Source organism: Crocodylus siamensis, chromosome 11, assembly GCF_052110815.1.
Source record: "Crocodylus siamensis isolate JL-2025a chromosome 11, ASM5211081v1, whole genome shotgun sequence".
Taxonomy (NCBI): Eukaryota; Metazoa; Chordata; order Crocodylia; family Crocodylidae; genus Crocodylus; species Crocodylus siamensis.
Window position 1 is genome coordinate 58395218 of NC_143405.1, and position 22289 is coordinate 58417506.

Sequence of the window (22289 nt, forward strand, 5' to 3'; positions counted from 1 at the left end):
CCTGTCTGTGTGCTGTGGATTCCTTCTCCCAAGGTGCAGCACCCTCCATTTGTCTACATAGAGCCCCATCCTATTTTCGTCTGCCAACTTTTGTAGTCTGTCTAAATCTATTTGCAGCCTCTCTCTCTCCCTTCAGGTTGTCCACCTCGCCCCACATCTTAGTATCATCAGCAAACTTGGACAGCGTGCTTTCCACCCCCTCGTCCAAGTCGCTAATGAAAATGTTAAACAGTGCGGGCCCAAAGACCAAGCCTTGGGGTACCCCACTGCTCACATCTCACCAGGTTGAGTACGACCTGTGCACCACTACTCTCTGGGTGCACCCGATCAGTCAATTTTTTAACCATCCAACTGTGTAGGCATCAATGCCACAGTCGCTTAATTTATTGATGAGGACAGGGTGAGAGACAGTGTCAAAGGCCTTCTTGAAGTCCAGAAAGACTACATCCACGGCAATGCCACCATCCAAGGATTTAGTTACTTGGTCATAAAAGGCAACCAGGTCGGGTCTTGACAGGACTGATCGTTGCTTTGTAACCATGACCGTTCTCACTATAACTGTTACAATATTTGAACTAAATTGCCTAATGGCAGTCTAAATATTGCACTGTCACCATTCCATGGAGACGTTTTCCTGTATAATGGGATCTGCAGTGTTTCTTGATCTATCAATACATTTTTGTTAGAATTGTCATGATCTCACATGATCTCCCAGTAATGCCAGTTCAACTAAAATGGACTTTAAAAGCTTGCCAGTAAATTTCCTAATTTTTTTTAGGACACTCACTGAGGCTTTTGTCTATTGTGTGTTCATACTGAATTCCCCATTTCCATCCACTTTCTTCTTTCTGCATTTATAAGCATTTGTTTAAGGGGGAAAATATTTGAATAATTTATTAGGGTCTTTTAGTTATTTCTTTTAGTATATTACAGGACCCCTTCAAGTCAACGGAAAGACTCACTGTCTATTTATATAGTGCTGTTGTTGTTTGTTTTAACAGTGGTACATTTGTATGCAGCATGTCTGGTTAATTGGCAGTGTCTTTGTATTATTTCTATTCATATGAGGAAATAACCTCTTATTTTTAAAAGGTACTTATGAATTATGTCAAATTATAAATTATGCCAAATATATTGTAAGCAGGCACCCTGGCTATTGACTAAGTAAATGTTGTAGGGGGTGCAGTTTATATATGTAAAGGTTGTATATGCAAAGGTAAGATAAAATAGAGATTTGAAATATACTGGAGACTTGTTTAACTTTTTTTCACTAGAACCCATCATTATCAAGATAGTGACTGCAGCTTATTTAGGATTTTTTTTATTTGCATTGAGAAGCTAGGACAACAAAATCCTCTTTTTTGGTAGGCTTTTTGTACTAGCACAAAAGAACATCTCTTGCCTACACTTACAGCCTAAGTTAGTGATTCTCAATGAGGGCTCCACCCTTGAAATCCTGTCATTGATGTTGCTACACAATAGCACTGTTAGGTTTGCAAACATGATTCATGTTATAGACCCAGAGATTTCACGTAGGAATTCATAATTGTGGCCATTTTGAGCTTTTGCTTTCTGTAGTCAAAAACAAAGAGTGAAAACTAAGAGCTGGCATTTTCTAAGGGGTGCCACGAGTCTCAAAAGGTTAAGAACCGCTGATGTAGGTATCTCAAGGCATGCTGAACTTCAGTGGGATTTGGGTGCCAAACTCATTCAAGTTCATTAGAAAATGCTGGTCCTAAGCTTTTCAAAATTAATTATTTTTTTCATGAAAGCTGTTGTTTGCTTTGGGGAAGAGCACTTGCCAGCTTAATGGCACATAATTTTGTATCAGTTATAGGGTACTTGTAGAGAATAAAATTACATTAACATCTCTCATTTAGAACAGTTTGTTAAAAAGAAGCTTAAAGGTTTTGTTCTTGCTCCCTAGACTAGAAACGCAATGAAATATAAAAGGTGGGCATATCGCCAAGGTCATTAGCGTGGTATAAATATTTATACCTATTATTCTAGTGTTTTGATTTGGAGGATAGAGTTAAGAAGATACAATAACATGCCTTGAGGAGAATTTGTAAGATTTTGCAATGTGTCGTAGCATTTCTTTCAATGTCTTTTTTCATCTTTGTAAGTCAACCTTATTCTATAAGTATCAAACCTGAGTAAAACAGCTGGTAAATGTGTAGAAATATTAAATGTTAGCAAAGAACTTAAGCTTAAAAATCCTTAGTGAATTAGGTGCCTGGTTTTCATTACAATTTGGGAGGAATTGGAGAGCAAACTTTGCAAATTCCAGTGTTCCTGGGGTGTTTCTGTACATTTAAAATATCTATTTTTAAAGTATGGGAAAATGCATTCTCCTAGGGGTTGAATGAAGTACTGTAACTTTAATCATCAGTGTAGTACAGTCATCATCCAGAAAGAAATTGCCTGGCAAGTTCTGTTACCCCTATGGAGTGGAATTTATGTATGAATATATTGAGGGGGACTCCTTGGCCACGTGGGTTTTCTGGCCAGAGAGTATAGTGCCATTACTTACCGTCTTAGCCAGTCAGGAGGTTAAACTGAATCGAATTTCTACAAGTTTTTCATAATTAAAGAACGACTGCATCTGGATTCCTAAGGAACAGTGCCACCTGACTTTTTGAACAAAGTCTTGATAGTTGAACTGGTGTTATGTCATCCTTTGGTTCTGCCTGGAACATTTCAGTAGGAAGCTTTAGGGAACTTGTGGAGATAGATGGATCTATATCTAGATAGATAGTCTCTCTCTGTCTCTATATAGATATCTATAGATATCTATCTTCAGTTAAGCCTTTATTTCCCCTTCATAGCAGATGTCAGAGGAGGAAATATGGGCAGCGTGTCTGTTTTGTCTTACGTAAAATGCTTCAGATACTGCAGTATATCGCTGTTTTTCCCTTAGTGCTCACAAACCCACATAAGTTAATTATCATGAATATCGCATAAACTGTTTAATGCTCTATGATCTAAGCAGATGAACAGTTATTTCATCCATAAAGGCAGTGAAAGTGATGGTTGTGTTCCTCTTAGTCCTAGTCCATACTTTGTGATGCTTTCTATGTAGTGTACTTGGGACTTAAACACCAAGTTTACTACATGGAAAGAGAGGAACCAGTAGAATACGTAGTTCATTTTCATATGCTTGCAAAGATGTATTTGTCTATGTTCATTTTTCCATGCAGGTTCAGAGACTCTTCTGTAAAGCTAGATTACAGTTTTTGTATCTTTCTTTTGCAATGGCACATGTTCTAGCTGATAGAAATGTATATGTTTGGTGCTAATGCAATAATAGGAAAGTAAGAGCGTTTTAGAAAGCTAAAAAAATTCTCTTTTTCTTTTTTTTAACTTGGGGATTATTATACTTCTATTTATCATGAAATGGTAAGGCAGTAATACTGTTTTATTTGACAGTCATCCAATTCTAGCACTCTGGATTTTAAACAATGCATTTTACCTATCTCTTGCTCAAAATTGGCTGAATCATTTTTACCAAAATAACAACAACAAAAAAATCATATTTAGCCTGGAAAATTTTAGTCCTAAGGAGCAAAAGCTTACAAAATGTATAGAAACCCTGAAAGGTTTTTCTGAGGAATATCTAAGGCTTTTGAACCTTACCTAATGTGGTCCCTGCACTCCTGCAGGGATCCTCTGGAAGCCAGATGAAAGATCATTCTATTCTACAAAACAGACATTTAAATTAACGTTATCATTAATTGACCTTTATCGAGACACGAGCATTCTGAAAGTAGGTTATACAAGTGCAAGTAGTGTATAACTTAGTTCAAATAAAACTGGGGAAAGGGATGGGAGGCAAGTTAATGGTAAAATAAATTAAAAATGTGGGTCACTCATAAGGAAAACCAAGTTAATCAATGAAATAACAGTGGTCAGTAGGGCTGAAGTAATTAAGAAAACATGTTAAAAACATTTTAAAGACAAAAACAACTCTAGACAATAGTAAATGAGGCATATGTTCCAAGACCTGGAATAACTTTGTTATTCCCCTATTGATATAGGGTAAAAGGGATGACCTAGGGAACTATAAATTATTGAGCTTGATACAATTTTGGGCCAGTTTGATTATAATTCATGCCAATCAACATGGTTTGATGGAAAGTAGGTCTTCTCAAATAAACCTTCTATCTTTTTTTGACAAGAATACTGGCTGATAGAGGCAACTCTGTTGATATATTATCCTTGAGATTTCTCCAGGGCATTTGACTTTGTTCCACAAGACATTTTGATTAGAAAATGTTCGTTATATGGAATTAACAAGGCAAACTAGATGGATTTAAATCTAGTTTACTGATGCAGTCCAAAATGTAGTTGTTAATGAGGAGCTACGGGGTCCCCATGGGTCTCTTGTCCAATGCTCTTGGCATTTTTATCAAGAATGTGAATGATGATGCAAAATCTTTACTGCTGAAGTTTGCAGATGTCACAGAGATTGGTGGGACAGTAAATAATGAAGTGGGCTGGTTGCTCTTACAGATTGATCCGAAAACCCTGGTGAAACGAGTTTAGTCCAACCAACTATGTTAATGCCCAAATGCAACTTGATGCATGCAGGAGGAAAAAGAGTGGGGGTTATACCGTCAGGAGGAGAGACTCAAACAGGTACTGATTCGACATTGGCTTTCAGCTCTAAGATCGTTAATGCAATGCTTGGATGAATAACAGAGGGATATGAAGCAGATGCAGGGAAGTGATGTGGCCTCTGCGCACAGATAGAGAAGACCGCTCGCGGAATTCTGTGTCCCAGTTTGGTGTCGACATTTCAAGATGAATGTGGAAATACATGAGAGAATTGAAGGTTACCAAAATGGGCTATGATCAGGGGAGGAAAAAGCCTTAGGATGAGAGTATAATGTAATCGGGATGTCAACATAAAGGCTGAAACACGGCTCTCTCAGAGGGGATAGGTACTTTGACATGCAAAGAGATACGACTGTGTTTGTGAGCAGAAGCTTTCAATTTAGCAAACAGGAGTAATGAGGTCCAGTGGCTGGGAGCTGAAGTCAGACAAACTCAACCTTGAAATTAGATGCAATTTGCTAGTAACATAGGTAATTAAACACTGGAAGAGCTACCTGGGTTAAGTGGCTGGCTCATTATCACTTGAAGTCTTTACATCAGTATTTCTTTCCAGGAGACGTATATAAATCCAACCTCTGGGAGAAATTCTGCTGGCGGTGCACATATGTTCTCTGCTTCCCCTGTTGGCACACGGGCAGCATGGAGGAGAAAGAGACTTGGATCCCAACCAGAAAGCTGGATCGGGGTGGGGGGCAGCAGAAGGAGTAGTTTGTGGGTGGGAGGCTGGGACAGGCTAGGCAAGCCTGTGACCAAGCCTCAAAGAGGGATGCAGAACAGTGGAGGCAGGGAGTCAAGAATTTATCAGAGGTCTCGTAGAGGGAACTGGAGTAATAAGAAGCTGTGAAGAGCAATGAGAAGTGGCAGAGATGGGCTGGAAGGGACAGGGAAATAAGGGAAGCTCAATTAAAGTTGCATGCACAGCCTTGATTGATTCAGGCACTTCTTACAATTTGATTGCTTGACTCTGCAACCTTCATGTTTCTTTAACATGCTTTTCTAGCTGTAGGGATATGAAGTAGCCGTCTTTCCTTCCGAGCTGCTTAGAGGAGGCTGCAACCAAAAGGCCCGAGGCTGCTTTTGTTTGTGAGGCTCTAGAAATCCCCGTAAGCTGGCAGCACTGCTGTGCTTCCATGCACAAGGAGAGGGAGTAAGACTGACCAACTCTGAGAGCAGTTTTCACCCACTGCTCGTCATTGTCTTTCTCCTCTCTCATGACTCTGATCTCCCCTGTGCCAGAAGTTTCCCACCTTCCCTTAACTAGTGCCGCAAGGAATTAGTTGCACTTGGATGAGTATTGACCCTTGGTCTGGAGGGTAAAGTAAAAGGTGAACTCCAAAGCGGCAGCAGACTATCTGGTTTGTGGATTATTTAAGTTTTGCCAGTACACAATGCAATACCAGATGGGAAGAAGTCATTGCTCCTTTGCAGAGCTCCTTGCTCAGACTGCACACTGCGATAATGGTTCCTGTGTATAGTGAAGTTAACTCCAAAGTAACTCTACAGATATCGACAAAACCTCATGTTGGCATCGCCGTGAAGATTGTTGTTTTTGTTGGAGAACTTTTTTATTTCTCAGCCCTATAAAGAGATGCCCAGCCCACCCTTGTATAAAATACTTACTCCTATTCAATGTAAGATTAATACCCCTAATTAATAGTAAAGTCCCATTGTCCTTAGCTGTCCCCAGACATACAAACAGCATCTGTATTATACGAATGCCATTAATGACCGTGCATATGCAATCGCTTGTATGTCCAAAATGGGCAGTATTTCTTCTCTGCCATCAATATCCTCTTTCCAAGAAAGTAAATTATGTTTCCAGGAAAGCAACTGGAACAGATCCAAAGCATATTAGGCTTTTAAAAAATTTCCAGAATGCTGCCCTTACAAGATAAGACAAACTTTCTCTTTTGCTCTATCTTCTGTGAGTGCAAAAGCCCTTTTCCTCCCCCCAGAAATGTAACATCTTATGTTGGGGAGAGGGACAAAATAATAAATTCCATTTTAATTATTATTTTATTAAATTCACTTAATACCCCCCTTTTGTTAGAAATTAGAGTAACATGCACTGATATCGCTACCCAGCATGCTGTTTCTATACAAATCTCTCCTCCTCTCCACAGAACAATGATATGTGATTGTTTTTAATTAGTGCTGTTTGCAAAGTGGTATTGGACAAAAAGTACGAGAGAAAAACCTAAAGATTTATAATGATGTCCTTTTTCATCTGGATGATTAATCCAGTCTATAAAATGCTCTGTAAGTCTGGGATTGCCATAGAAAAGCCATTTTTCAGTAATTACCAGGAAGTTCTCAATGTGGCTCAGATTTTTCTTGTACAGCTATACTCCCTTGTCTGTTTTTGCAATCCATAATAAATACCTTCTGTAATGCAAAATTGCAGAAGATTGAGCTGAAGAATTGTGATATAAGGTAGATGGACTCCTACAGAATAATCAAGACTTGTCCCATTTTTTGGGCGGTTGTATATATTGTTGGTTTAATAGGTCTAATTTTATTATGCATGGTGTTGTACAATTTCCCTTTGACAGAGTGGAAGGTAGCACAGGATACAACTATTTAGTTTCAGAAGCAATAGTTAATGAGTAAATATCTATGTATAATTAAGATTGACTGTCTTAGTACTGCAATATATATAATTACTTATGAGTTAATAATGGGGTTGCCCTGATACGAAAGAGCAAAGCTGAGTCCTAAATACAACTCATATGTTAAATAGTTCCTCTGCTTTTATAGGTATTTATTTTTTCTAATGATATTAACTTCTAGAGCAATAATTTAGAGCCTATTCTACTGCAGAGTGTGAATGTTCAGGGGAGTAAAATAGGGCAGGGAAAAGGTCATAATGTAGGAGTGAGGCCAATGCAGCATGTTCTTTACCTACACAGGGAAACATGGCTCTGTGTGCCTTTCCAGAGCTAGCGGAGACAGCGATAGTTGACACTCAGAGTAGTACTAACTCTCACGCCGTAGTGTCCCCTCTCTTTGGAAGAAGTCAGGTCCAAATACGTTAATGGCGGCTAATGAATCATGGTGTCAAATTGGTTGTGAGGAACCGGACTGAGTCGCAGTGGAGTTGGTGCCAGGTTCTTCTGACCTCCTGCGGTAGTCACTTGGAGCAGTGCCTGATCTGCACCTCTTACGGGTGTCCCGATGGAGACCTCAAAATTGCTGGATGTCCCTGAAAATTTGAGGTCTCGCTGGCTTGTCTACATATCAGGTGGTAAATTTAGAGTAGAATCTATGAGTCCTTCATACAGTTTAATCTTACATATTTGTACATGCCACCAAGCCCATGCGTTCAAGGGGGTCACTACATGGGCAGTAAGGCTGGAAGGGCTCTGACTGAGAAACCGCTGACTACCCAAGTCAGAGTATGGCGATTATAATGACGTACCAATATCGAGTGAGAGATGGACAGGTGCATGTATTAATATACTATTAAGAGCTCACAGATGTTTTCCCTTTTTCAAGGTTTTTTTTTTTTCTTTTTTTAACTTTAAAAAAAGAAACTTCTCTCAAAGAATAATGATATGAGTAATGGAGCAACACATTATAATTGTTGCATCTAGCAAACAGCTTGTCCTGTTAGAACTGTGGCATTGAGATGCTTAATTGCTGTTGTTGAATAGACTGGTCGGGTGAACATCTGTTGCTTTTTAATGTTATAAAGAAGTTATACTTTGGAAAGCAGCCATTGTTGGTCGACCTGTTATTTGTATTGTGCTGAGCTGTAAAGACATCTTGCTTTAAAAGGCCCTCTGGGGGTGTCACTGAGCATCTGCACATGGTAACATTTATGCCCAGACCCAAAGTTGTAAACAAGAACTGTTTTTTATTTTTGCCCATTCCACTTGTGGCTCTCCGAGTTGTCGTCTTTTTGGCCTGTTAATTTGCAGCAGTGCACTTCAGTTCTTCATTACTGTAAATAACACACAAATGGGTATCTCGAGAGCAGACCCCGAGTCTGCTAGAGGAAAGCTGCCACACGTTGCGAGCTCAGGTTTCAAAAACCCAGTCTTGACGTTTCTGCAGGCTTACGTCTGACAGCTCTGCTCCGGCGTGTTTCAGGGTTTCTGGGGTGAGGGGAACTGTTCTCTGAGAATGAAGTCCCAAATTGTTTGCTTTGTACTTGACTGTTTCTGGCATCATACAATGAGATAATGAGGCCAGACTCTCCACCGACGCTTGTCATCCTGTACAGCTATGCAAAGTTAATATAAAATATTACTGACCAAGAATTCTGCGTTTACACAGGCAGGTGGTAGCATTGTATGCAGATACAGTTGAGTAACCTTGGTAAAAGGGGGTAGAAAAAGTCCAATCTGCTTTACTAAGGCATAACTAAGCTTGCCTGAATAATGATGGCTATTTCAAGAAGTTATTTTTCCACTAACGAAACTCCCCAACGTCTGAACAATTTTGCATTTGCTGGTGATGAGGGATTGTTTGGCTCTGATCCTTGATGCTAATCCTCATAATCAAATTTGTTGTTTCACATAAAAACGTGGTAACCAAAAGGTGAGAAATAGAAGACTCCATTCTAACAAAGGGTGTGGGTGGACATAACAGACGGGTATACCTATTACATCTGCCCAGTCCTATATTAGTATAAGTAGAACAAAGATGGATCAAAGTCATAGTGGTTTAGCTCACTATATAGGTGGACAGACATAACCATTACACTGGAACAGCTGATGCTCATTCCTGACCAAAAGCCTTGCACCTCTTTTATAGCATCTTAAAATGTAAAACCATTTAAATCTATCTGCTGCCTAGAAATCCATCGGTAAGTTCATTTTCATTGAAAGAGTTGGGGTGGAGTAAAACCAGCACAGGTCAGATAAAAATCACACCCGGTATCTTGTGTCCTTATAAAATGCTTGCTGCTTTGGTCCTGATCTGTCGTTCACTCTGACTTCTGTTGAGCATACGTCTCCTCTCTCAGCTGTCTACTGAAATCAGTGGGGATGGTGGCATAGTATAGAGGTTGCCTATATACTATGGCTTCAAGCTCAACTGAGTTTGGAGCCCCTCTCAAAAAATGTTGTCTCAGCTTCCGTGATTTTATTTTATTTTATTTTATTTTGACAATGGAAAAAACAACAGAACGGTTCTTGTGTTGCAAAGTACTCGGGAAGACCACAACAGGTCAAAACGTTTTGACGCTTTGGACTCTTCATTGAAATCTCTGGGTTTATCTGATGAATCGTAGGTATCTGCCCACCTAACGGTGCTGACCTTGTGTGGCCCCTAGGTGCTAATCCCTGATATAGTCATTACTGCTCATTGGTAGCAAGGGTGGCAAAACAGTGTCCTCTGTTTGTTCCTCTGCTGTTGTCTGGTCTCTGATCTCCAGCTCTCCCCTTCTTTCCAAAACAGATCTTGACAACTTAAAAACTAAAATGAGGAGCACAGTGTCCGTTCGAGAAGGGCAGGGAGTGGTGCTGCTTTGTGGGACGCCGCCTCATTCTGGAGGTAAGAAACATTTCGGGCTCAGTCGCTTGCTCTGTGGCTGCTAACGTGAACAGATGCCAGGCTGTAGCTCGTACGCCGAAGCCGGCAGCATGGTGGGATCTCGGGACACTTCTGCCCTGCTCCCCACAGCGAAGCACATGCAAGCCACTTCACATGCTTTGCCCTTCGAAGGAGGTGCAGTGAATCTGCCTTTGGATGGCACTAGGTGTTGCTATCTCAGGAAAACTTAGTGGTCTACATCTCTTGCCACAACGAGGCAACTAATTGATATCCATTTCGGTGACTAGCACACACATAGCCCATATGGCCTGTCCCAGGGCAGCGATCTCTGGGGTGGTCTTCAGGCTGGGTGCACCCCTCCTTAAAGGACCCAGCCAGAGTCCTGTCATAAGATCTGTTGCACAACATGCAGAGGCCCATGTCCTCCACATCAGTTCTCTGCATGCTGGTGGCTTCCCAAGCAGTGGTTATCAAAGTAGTGCCTTTCTCACTCAAGCAATGATTATCCAGTTCCTTCTCATTCCTTACCTTTGAGGACCCCTTGGGCTCTCTTGCTCCTAGTACCAAAATGGCAGGAGCTGGCCCCGTTTATTCTCTGCCAACATACAGAGAGCACAGCACAAAGCTGCAGAAGCAAATAGTATTTCTCACTGGGTGTAGTATTTCCCACATGTTCAGTGCAAACATATGTCAATCAGAGTTGCTTGGATGAGGCCGGGCACGAGGATCAGGTTTAGCCTGACATGAAATCAATAAATAAAATGGTGCAGTGTCTCTCCCACTTGTGTTCAGTAATTGCAGCCCATCATGCAATCAACACTTACTACATTGATTGGCAGATGACACCTAACTCAGAGAAAGCAAAATGTACGCTCTCCTTGCAACAAAGTCCGTAATCTTTTTCCATTCAGCTTTTTGTTTAACTTCTTTTTTCTTCTCTGAGCTCTCTTTTAATAACCAGATGGGCGAGTTGGGGGCCTTTCAGTGAAGTTCTTTGTGACAAGGACACTCGGTAGCAGGTTAGCATCAGGGTTGGGTGAATTATTTTCAGCCAGTTCCTATCAATCTGAAACTTGCTTCACAAATGTGAGTTGGATTTGCAAGCCGAGTTCACAAGGGGACTCGAAGTATCATCCCCAAAAGCAGCAAGGACAAAGGGATGGTGGCAGCCACTCTTCTAAATTCACAGTCTGGCATATGGGGGACAGGTTCATATCCCCTTTCTGTCTGATTCGGTATGGGAAGTTGAACTGAAGTCTCCTTTCTCCAGGGGAGCACTGTAATCTCAAAGCTATACAGTAATTTTCTTCTCTAGGGCCCAATGCCTCATCAGTTATACAAACTGGAATGAGTTTCAGGGTAGAGAGACAACCCCAGATTAACCTACAACTTGATTTGTTTTGCTTTGAAACACAGCATGCCTCTTTTCATTGGACAAAACTTCCAAAACATCTTGCTTTCAGGTTGGCACAGAGCACTGTTTTTTTTTCTGATTATTTTGTCTAGGTCTGCCGTTGACCTGAAAAATCGATTATTCACATAGCCCTAGACTGCAGCCTTTCTTATGAGCTCTATGAGAGGCAAAATTCCCCAACTAGCTGAAACTCTGAACTTTTAGTTCAAATACACATTCATTTGTGGACACACTGCTGTCCCGTGAAAGACTTGCTTGCCTTTTGTTTAAAGACCAGTTCCTTGAAAAGATTTTAAAGGGTCATGGTAACAAGAACCAATTAAGTTGTGTTGTTTTTTGGTTGTTTTTTTTTACCTGGCTGATTTCCAGCCAGATCTGAAGGCCATTAAGACTTCAGTACTATTAAGAGGTGGGTGGGTATGTTGTGAAATGAATTAAAATTCCAGTTTCTGAGTCGCCCCATGCTGAATCTTCAAAGGGTAGGTTCCACATTGACTCCCCTTTGAATAAGTGAGAAAAGATTGCATTTATGAAGCAGAGATCTTGAAAAGAGAAATCAAGTGAAGCTGAGGGTCCATGAGTGAGTGTGTGTAAAAAAAAGAGGGACGCACAAAGATAGTGGGATTTCCCTGGATTATGAATTATGTGCCTATCTCCAGTTTAATTCCTGGCGTTCGATGGCTCCAGTTTCACAGTAATTTTATTACTGATTGATAACCTTTGGAGTCAAATTCTTCCTTTGTCTATGAGTGAACCTTGCATAGCTGTGTCTACTAGGAAACGCATTTTTGTTCCTCCACGTTACTAGGATGTGCCTATTTTCACGATGAAAGAATTAATATCTGTCTCTGTGTAGTGAAGAGCAACTATTAAGCAGCAAAACTCATGGAAGCTAAAACGCAAATATTTGGATGAACCTAGCAGGCAGATGCACAAGAGTGAAGTTGAGGGTTGTTGGTTTGTTTTTTTTAATCTCAGGGGTGAAGAGCTGTGAGTTTACATTTGATAATTCATTCTGTATTCTGAAATGTCTTTGACTAATTGGCTTTGGGCCTTAAATAGCATTCTGAAAGATGCTAGGTTTGTTTGCTTGTTTGTCTTAATTATTGTTGTACAGTCATGTTTCCAAAGTACTGCTGTGTTAAACGTGGATGGCATTGCAAAGAGATTGGGGAAAAGTTTGAGGCTGGGGTTGTAGTGATGTGGCTTTTGTGACCTCTTCAGTTTAGCAGAACTAAGCAGCTACAATGTGAAAGGGGCCATTTTACAGCCAGCTGAGCTTCCTGATTTCCCGCCCCCCTCCCAGTTGATATGTATTTCTAATTCAAGTTTCTGTGTCCCCCCCACATCTTCCTCTTGCTTATTGCTGAGGAGATAAGTCATCCCCCTCGTTATCTATAGGAAGAGATTGATGAAAATCCACCGCTGTGGCTAGTTCAACGTCCATGCTACCAATATCATCCCTCCGTATGCGTATGTACATGCGTGTTGGCTTTCACAGCATTGTGGTAATTCAAAAATGTGCAAGTCTGAGGTGTCAAGCAGAAGGTGATATACAAGGCAAGATGGTTTTGCTAGAAATCGCTGTCCAAACCAGCACGTGGAAAAGGTGAGAATTTTGTCATCCTCCACAGATGGGATGTGGCTCACACCCACGCTATAAACATGTTATTCAGCCAAATGCAAGAAAAGAGGCAGCTGTAGTGTCAATTAGTTACCACAGTGCGAATGGGAGCTGGTACTGAAATTAATTTAGGAGTCCCAGGCTTGTTGGCTGCAGCGGTTTTGGGTTATGAGAAGATAGTGCAGCAGTCGTATCTCTCATTTTCCTCCATCAGTAAAAGAAAAGAGATGGATGGAAAGTGCTGTAAATCAGTGTTGCGCAACCTCTCCTGCCCCACAGGCTAGAGGGCTGGCACCAGATTGGTGTGCTGGCCGGACACCCTGCATGGGGTAGGTCTGCAGGTCAGATCTGGCCACAGCATGACGACAAACTGGTGAAATCTGGCATGCAGGACCATGCCATCCAGACTGTGTGTTTCCCCGTGAGTCCAGAAATTTGGTGGCCAGGGAGCCGTGGCAATATTAATTGCAATGGTTCTGGGACCAGATAATGCTGCTGCTGTTTCCCCACCACCACCACATTTCCAGACCCATGGGGAGCCCCAGAGGCTGGATGATATGGCTTGGAGGGCTAGTTGTGGAGCACTACTGATTTGAATGACACAGTTCAGGATACTTTAGCACTAATTAGGGAGATGTCACTCCTGAGAGCATTTCTACATTGAACAACGCTGTGCTCTGCAAAAAGCTCCCTCAGCCAGCTCTGAATTAATGAGCTAGCTCAGGTAACAGGAGCAGGATGGCTGCATTTCATGGTACTCCACTAAAGGTCAACCCAGCCCTCTTGGTCAAAAGTTGATGTCTCAGCTAGCATTTTTGTTGCATTGCCCTGTGAGATAAGCAGCCACGCTACACACACAGCTGGCTCTAGAAATCTTCACCAAATATTGTGTGGTAATCATTTGGGGTCGTTTTTTTTTACCCATCTCTGGAACTGCTAGTAGTTGAACACACAGCAATGCTGAGCCAAGATGGTCATTGAGATGAAGGGCAAAGCATTGTCCCTGGGCTCAATGTGCCACTGCCACTTTGAATAGGGCAGTGTAGAGACTGTGGCTCTAACGGAGCCCAGCCCCTGCACAGCCCAGCTGAAGCAGGCAGGAGGAGCTCTGAAGATTGCCCCATCCCTGGGACAGTAGGAAAAGCAGCCAGAGCAGCAGGGGACAGGGGTTAGGAGAGGAAAATGGATATGCCTCTGAATATGTCTTCTAGAGGATGGGTTAGGGAAAGGAGGGGAGAAGAGATTCTTACCTGCTTTGGGGACTTCTTTAAAGTCCCTCAAGGCTCCAGCAGCATGAAAAGGGGATATACATCCATGCCCCTAGTGCAGCATTGACTTGCATGATTGGAAAACGAATTCATCCTAGAAGATGCTGCAGTCCATAGTTTGGTAAAGATATCAGAACAGCTTCTGCCTCACATCTCTCAGATTTCAGAAAAACAACGCATCCGCCTCTGCGAACGTGCGCACGCAGTTTTACCACTGCGAATAGCCCCCGAAAAGTCTTTAGAATTATTCATATGTTCAGAATTATGTAGGTGCTCTAGTGTTTTCAAACTCAGCTTGACCATGGGCTGAGCTGCTGTGGAAGTCAGTAGCAAGAATTCATTTGATTGCCGAGAGAGCAGAAGGGAGCTGCCGTTCTGGTGGATGTTGGTGCTTGAGCATGCTTGTTCAGAATACTCCTAACTTACTGATTGTGCAACCTTTCTATGTGCCTGTACCTAGGGTATAAGCTGAGCTAGATCATGAACTTCTGGCACGGGGTGGGCAGTTCTTTGGGCTAGAGGGCCATGTAAGGAGGTTTGGTGAGCTGTTACAGGACAGGCGAGGGAGGAAGGAGGCGTTGACTCAGTCCAACAGATGGGATGAGGCTGCAGAGCAGCATTCAGGAGCAGGATGGGCAGGCAGGGCCAGGATAGCAGGGTGATGACAGTGCAGGATTGGGGCCCAGGGCATAGCCCTGATCCACTCCCCGCATGTCCCTGCAACAGGCGCCGGTTCTGTGGGCAGGGACATGGGGGAAGCAGGTTGCAAGCCTACATTGTCACTGCCGCACAATCTCAGCCCTGGCCCTGCCCACCTGTCCCACTCCTGGATGCCATTCCCAGGCCACCTGTGGCCCCATCCCACCTGCCCGGCCAAGCACACCCTGCCTGCAGGGGTCCCAGGCCAGTCTCCATGGAGACCCCACTCTGTCCAGTGTCCCCGGTGGTGGGTACAGGGTGGATGGGCCAAGGTGCCTGGCTAGTAGGGTCAAGTCCAGAGACACTGCCACCCCTGCGCCAGCTGCTCCTTGTGCCCAAGGTGGTGGGACTGGCTGCATGTGCTATGGCCCGGGCGGCCCCCATGACTGGGCTGGGCAGGGCCAAGGGACCAAATCTCACCCACGGGCTGTATTTTGCCCACCTGTGTTCCAGCATACTTAATCATGACTCTTTTATGATGGATTGGGAAAACAGCAAGATGTTTAGTACTATAGCTATGAGCAGTTCTGATATTTGGTATCTGCCTTTGGATTATGAGAGCAGTTAAAGAGGGATCTTCATTTTGATGGAAACCAAATGCTTTATTTTTGAAATTTGGGGGGGCATAAATCATGTGTGTATAAAACAGAAGTGTTAGCTTTGTTTGTGATGGTGTATAATGGATTAGGTTTTTAAATAAAACTGAAATAAAATATTTTGCTAATGAAACCGTGTGCACTTCTCATAAGATCTGTTATAATAATAACTGACTAGTATTTGGGGAGGAAATTAGGATTTCCTATCATTCAGCTATAATAATTGTTTTGAAAAGATATAACCACATTTCTGACTGTAGCAATTTTCATTCTGTTATCAACTATTCTGTTAAAAAACATTTTTTTCACTAATCCAATAGAAAATGTTCCCCATATGTACACGGGAGGTAACATGACATCTAAAGTTGTGATTTATGGAGACTTAAAACTATCTTTTTCTGTCATTATAACCATTAAGCTGCATTCAAATCCCGAGAGCTTTTTTGACCTTTTACTATCTTTCTGTTATGTTTTTGACAGTTTTAAAGGAGAAACAGTATATCAGACATCTGGAGTGAACATAAAATGTTAATATTTGACACAAATTTAATATATGGTACCATTTAAAAATATTAATAGGATGCTAATTTTTTCCTGACAGGTATGGAAAGAGTGAGACAGATGGAGAGCTTAAAATGTTTTTTTTTCCCCCTTATATTGTAGACTTTGTTCTAAAAATAGTAATTACTAGAACAGCAATATGGGCACATGGTCCTATCAAGCAGATGCCATTTCCAGGTTCATGTAGCGCAGGGAAGGGCAATTATGGCAGGCAAAGGGCAGCTTAACAAGTTTTGGTGAGCAGTTGGGGGCTACATAAGTAGCCCTGCCCCTTGACAGTTGCCCTGCCCCCCTGGTTGTCACATTGGGACCAGAAGTCCTGCCCCCTAACCCTTGACCTTTGCCACTAGAAGTCACTCCCCTTACTGCCCCTCCCCCCCAGTACTCCTTTTGGGAGGGAGGCTTGCCATCTTAGAACCAAAAAAGAACCCCCAAATCATACACCAGAAGTCAAACAGCTACTTAATTTTATTACAGAAATATTTATTGTGACCTGTGATTGTGTACGGTATATAGAAGGGATTGCATAATAACTCAAAAATAAAGTATCACTCATATTGTATGTATTGTATGTTGGGGGGTGTTGGGAGTGTGGGGGGGTTGTGAGAGGATGTGGCTGTGTAGGGGGGCATAAGTGTGGCTCTCTTGGGGTGTATGTGTATATGCCAATGGGGGTTGTGGGGGCAGGGTGTAAGGTGTGAGGGAGGATGGGGAGTGTAGGAACCCCCCACACACTCCCCCAATGGTGTGCATCCCTGCAGCAGCAGGTGGGGAGGTCAGGGTGCTCGTGCCTGGTGCAGGCACGGCTCTGGCCAGCACTGCGCGGGGGGAGGGAGTGGGGCCTGCCCTCTTGCTAGGGCTCGGCACTACATGCCTGCAGGTCCCACACTTGCAGTGGGGGAAGCCCCACACTGGAGCCTGCTGTCTCCCCTGCTGTGCAGGTCCCTGCACTCTTCTGGGAGTAGAGGGAGCCCTACCCGCTGCTTCTATGTGGAGTCCAGGGTGAGGCTTCCCCACTGTGAGTGTGGAGCTGCAGGCATGTGGCGCAGCGCCCATGAGGTAGAAGTGGCCGGGCAGGCTGCATGGGGGTATGCTTCTCTCCCCCAGCACAGCGCTAGGTGTTTCTATCGCCAGGACTCCGCACCTCATGCTTGCAGCTCTGCACTAGCAGTGAGGAAGCCCCACACTGGACTCCACAGGGAAGCAGGGGGTGGGGCTCCCTCCACTTGTGACAGAGTGCCGTGACCTGCTCAGCAGGGAGCAGGGGAGGCAGCAGGCTCCAGTGCAGGACTTCCCCATCCCTGCCGTGATAGGGTGGCCTCTGCTCCCTCCCCCCAAGCAGCACTGGCCAGAGCTGTGCTCCACCAGGCACCTGCACCAGGCACGAGCACCCTGACCTCCCTGCCTGCTTCTGCTGCCAGCAGCAGGGGCTGCACACCATGTGCGGAGTGTGAGGGAGGGGTCCTTACACATCCCTCACCCTCACACACAAACCCACACCCTGCCCAGCTGAGCTCTGTGCTCACACTGGGGAGGGCTCAGGCTTCACAATGCACTCCTGCTTCCACCCAGCTGCACCTCTACCCCCCTGCCCCCACCAGCCCTGCCACCTCCCTTCCTGCTGCCCTGAGTAAGCAGGTTCCAGCTGCAGCAGGAGCTCAACCTGGAAGCTGCTGGCTGGGCAGAGTCCTTGCACCCAAGAGGACCCAATAGGGTATGTTGGGGGGGTTGTACACATGGGCGCCTTGCTCCCACCCTTGTGGCCAGAAGGGTGGGCAGCATACAATTTACTAGCAGGGCTTCACAGGCAATATGAAAGTGTCTGGTGGGTTGGATCTGGCCTCCTGGGCTGTATTTTGCCCATCCATGATGTAGAGCATTCCCTGCTATCACTTTTGCATATGTATCATGGAGTATCTTATGATTTGCACAATCTGTCTGTATTGTATACTGTAATCTTACTTCATCTGTCAATGATCTTGTCCTTTAGGGAATATTGCATATCTTTTATATCTTGTCTCTTCTTCTGGTAAAGGGAATCTGCCCTGAATATCACAGAATTGACCAGTTAACAGCTCTCTTCTACTCGTTTGATAATATCAGCAACAGATACAGTGGATCTATTGCATTTAAATATTATATTAATCCTGTGTGCACTTCTGCTCTTTGGTAAGGACTTTTCACATAGACTCAAAGGTTCAAATTCTCTCATGTAATTTCTGTATAGAAAATAGCGTTATTGCTCCTTGTAAACTGACTCAGGGTGAGGAGGAGTATTTTGTAACAGGAAACTTCACATTTTGTGAAAACCCCAAAAGATTAAGGTTTCAAGTAGAAATTGACAAAACCGCTAGAACTGTCGAATTTCGAGTTCTAAGAATATCTGGACAATAGAAATGTACCACCAAGAAAACACCCAAGACTTCTTCCCAGTAGGAAAAAAAAAGAGGAGAATTGAAAAATGTGCTTCTAATGAAGTACATTTGTAATGCACAGGAATAGATTGAAAACTTTCTTTGGAACTTTGAAATGTATTTAATCTGAAGAAATATTTAGCACCACGCAAACTTTAGTACTCCTTTCTTTTTATTACAAATGTATTTACATGAGAGAGATTTCTCTTGGTCATACAACAACAGTTATAAGCATTAAAAAGACAAATCCTACAGCTCTCCAAGAGAAAATGATTCTTGAAGAAACCTTAAACTCATGTATATATGTTTGGGTATGTAGCACATGGGCATGTCTACACATGTGCTTTAATGCATAGTAGCTTAATTTACTGTGCATTAGGGCAGTGGTTTTCAACTGGAGGTATGCGCACCCCTGGGAGTACTTTGGAAGTCCCAAGGGACTACACGGCAGTGGCTCAGAGAAGCCACCGGCACTTCTGGGTTCAATGCTGCGTGCCGTGTTAGGTGATCCCCCCCCCCCCACTCCCCGTTCATCGACTGGCCATTGGGCAACTCCCGCCCCCCCCCCCAAATGTCGATTGGCCACCAGGGGATTCTTGACTGGCTGCTGGGGGTAGTTACCCTGACCAAAAAAGGTTGAAAACCCCTGCATTAGAGCATCATGGTAAAAAACTGTGCTAATACGCTAACGCTCTGTAAAATTAGGTGACTGCTCATTAAACATCACTGAAAAAGTGTGCATTTTCATTGGTGCCCATTGGAGCAGCCTAATGCACATTTAATTAGTACTTCACATTAGAGGTACTACATTTCATGCACAGTAGAAAAAGCACATTAATAAACTTGTAGATGTACCCATTGTGCCTTACGTTGTTCCTTAGCAGTTTTAGAACAAGAATACAAACAACTCTTCCCAACAGTATAGGCTTTGCATCTTTGCCATTTCAGCTTTGCCATTTCAGTTCCTTCCTACTTTATACAAGTTACATTTTGTTTTGAGAAACAAACATGATGGGGACAGAGAGCCGCTGTTTTGAGTTTACAAAGAAAAGTGCTTCTTAGTACTTAAAAAGAAAAAAATGATAGAACTGACAAGGCTGTCCCAAACAGAAGTCTTTCTAATGAAATGGATGAGCTGGCACATGCTATGTTACATGCAGTTATTAATGTTTTATGCATCTCAGGTGTTCACTCAAGCCGTTCTCTTGTGCACAAGTTGTTTTTCCTTCATTTTTCATGTAAGGGTTAGGTCAAGTCAAAACTAAATGAATGTATAGGTCCTCTCTTGGTTTTTTTCTGTCTCCATTCTGAAGACACAGACACAGCCAGTGATGGCGTCAAAAAAATCTGGATTGTAGTGGATTATCTCCACAGCACCGCAGAGCAACTTGGATATAAACAGTCCACCAAAAAAAAAAAAAAAGAAGAAAAAGGAATATCAGACTCATGCAATTTAGAAACAGAATTTCTGAACAAATTAATCTTAATCTATCCGTAATCCCTATTTGATCCTGGCTAATAAAAATATTTCAATATGAGCCCTGTGTCTCTGAACATAGCCCATGTCACTGAGGGTGGTGAGGCTGCAGTTTCATAAAATCATATAAAATTAAGATTGGAAGGGACCTCAGGAGGTCACATCTTTCCAACGCCCTGCTCAGCAGAACCAACCCCAACTAGATCATCCACGCCATGGCTTTGTCTAGCCAGGTCTTAAAAACCACCAAGGATGGAGAGTCCACAGCCTCTGGGTAACCTGTTCCAGTGCTTTACTGCCCTCCTCATGAGAGTTTTTCTTAATATCTAACGTCAACGTCCCTTGCTGCAACTTGAGCCCATTGCTCCTTGTTCTGTCATATGCCTGCACTGAGAACAGTCCAACTCCATCCTTTCGAACCACCCTTCAGGTAGCTGAAGGCTGCTATTAAATCCCCTCTTGATCTTCTCTTCTCCAGACTAAATAAATCCAGTTCCCTCAGCATCTCCTCAGTAGTCGCGTGCCCCAGGCTCCTCACCATTTTCATTGTCCTCCACTGGACTCTGTTCAGTTTATCCACATCCTCTCTATAGTGGGGCGCCCAAAACTGGACATGGTATTTCTTCAGTAGGCTCTGTTGTGTTTTCCCTGCTTTACAGACAGGGAGTCCATGGCCTCATCAATAAACATAAAATACAAATGGTTTCATCCTAAATTAGCTTTTTTATTTATTAAAGGACCCCAGCCTCATCTGCAAAACCTCATCTAGGAATTTGTGTGTTGGCATGAAGCAGGCAGGCTTTAGGGTTCATTCTTTTGTTGGAGGGTATGGCAATGTCTCAATAATTCTGCATAACCTTTTTATTGCTAGAGCTAGACAAATGGTTTTGTTAATATGTGGAGCATCTCTGCAACCCAAAGGAACTTTATTCTTTTATTTATCTCCCTCTATTTATCGTGACAAGGGCATGACGGAACCAGCAAATGTGTACAGGAAGGCATTGACAGTTCTGTGCACTAGCCTGTGGGCTTCTGCCTTGCAGCCAGTGGCTTCAGTAAGAGAAATCTGCTGATACCTGTAGGATCACAAGACGTATGCTTGCATATGAAGTTGGTGGGTGAGCTGTCTCTTGCTCCCCTTCTCCAATTAGCATTTCAGCAGTGATTGCAGTTCCTTTAATTCACTGGACTGCTGAATTGCTAAAACATAAATCGGCTCAATTGCCTACTTATGCTAAAGATTGTAGGGCCAAATCCTGCTTGCCTTACACCCCTCTGATTGGCGCTGCTGGTATCTGTATTCTTAATTTGTATGCTGTACCAAAGTTGGAAGTCACATGATTCAGGCAAGCAAGAATTTGCCCTCAGTCTCACTTCAAGCATTGAGAGATGCAATCTTAATTGATAAATGAAAGTATATTTGAATGATGGTGATCAGTCTCGCTCATGGCTTATTATTTTAAAGGCAGTTGACATGCCAGTTTGAAATGATATGAGATCACTTAAAATAGATCATAATTTATTGCTCACTGGTTAGCTTGACAAATTGTTCAATGAATAATGCCGTGTCTATTGCAAATTAGTATTTCCACATGCAAATTGATGTTCATGTCTCCATATTGCCATTTGGAGACTCATCAGTTGCAACAAAACTGTTCTTCATGAATAAAATAGTGTGGAAACTTTCTCATTTTGTAGTCTATGCCAAGAATATTTTGGTGTCTTGATTTTACAAAACTTTTGACTGCACAAATACCATTTCCCAACAAAGTGTAGTTGGAGTACGTGCAAATCAGTTACACGTCAGATAACTCTGATCTTTCTCTTGAGTTATCATAAGGTAGAACTCCAGAATAAAAAGCAAATGTATTTAAAATGCAGGTGTTATATTTTAGATATAATTTCTAAGGGTCAAAGTTCAGCTAGTTTCAAAGCAGTTGCTCCTTCACAGCCACTCCTTCCCTTAAAGCAGAGATGGACAAATTTACCTGGGATCCTGGGGCAGGTTTTTTTTGACACCAGGATCACCCGGTGTTTTAAGAAACCCACTGCATTACTAATTTGCGGCGCAGTAAGCACCTGCATGTGCAATGTGTGCTGCTTGCAGCACCGCAGATCAG

At 42.9% G+C, this 22289-nt stretch overlaps 1 protein-coding gene across 2 annotated transcripts in view; it reads left to right on the forward strand.

Moving 5' to 3' along the window:
- CNTN3 (contactin 3) overlaps positions 1–22289 on the forward strand; it is a 227926-nt gene that overhangs the window by 126994 nt on the left and 78643 nt on the right. For both annotated transcript variants that reach the window (XM_090022820.1, XM_090022819.1), the window contains exon 3: positions 10021–10116. In XM_090022820.1, the coding sequence (XP_089878946.1) occupies positions 10021–10116 (96 nt within the window). The remainder of the gene's footprint in view (positions 1–10020; positions 10117–22289) is intronic.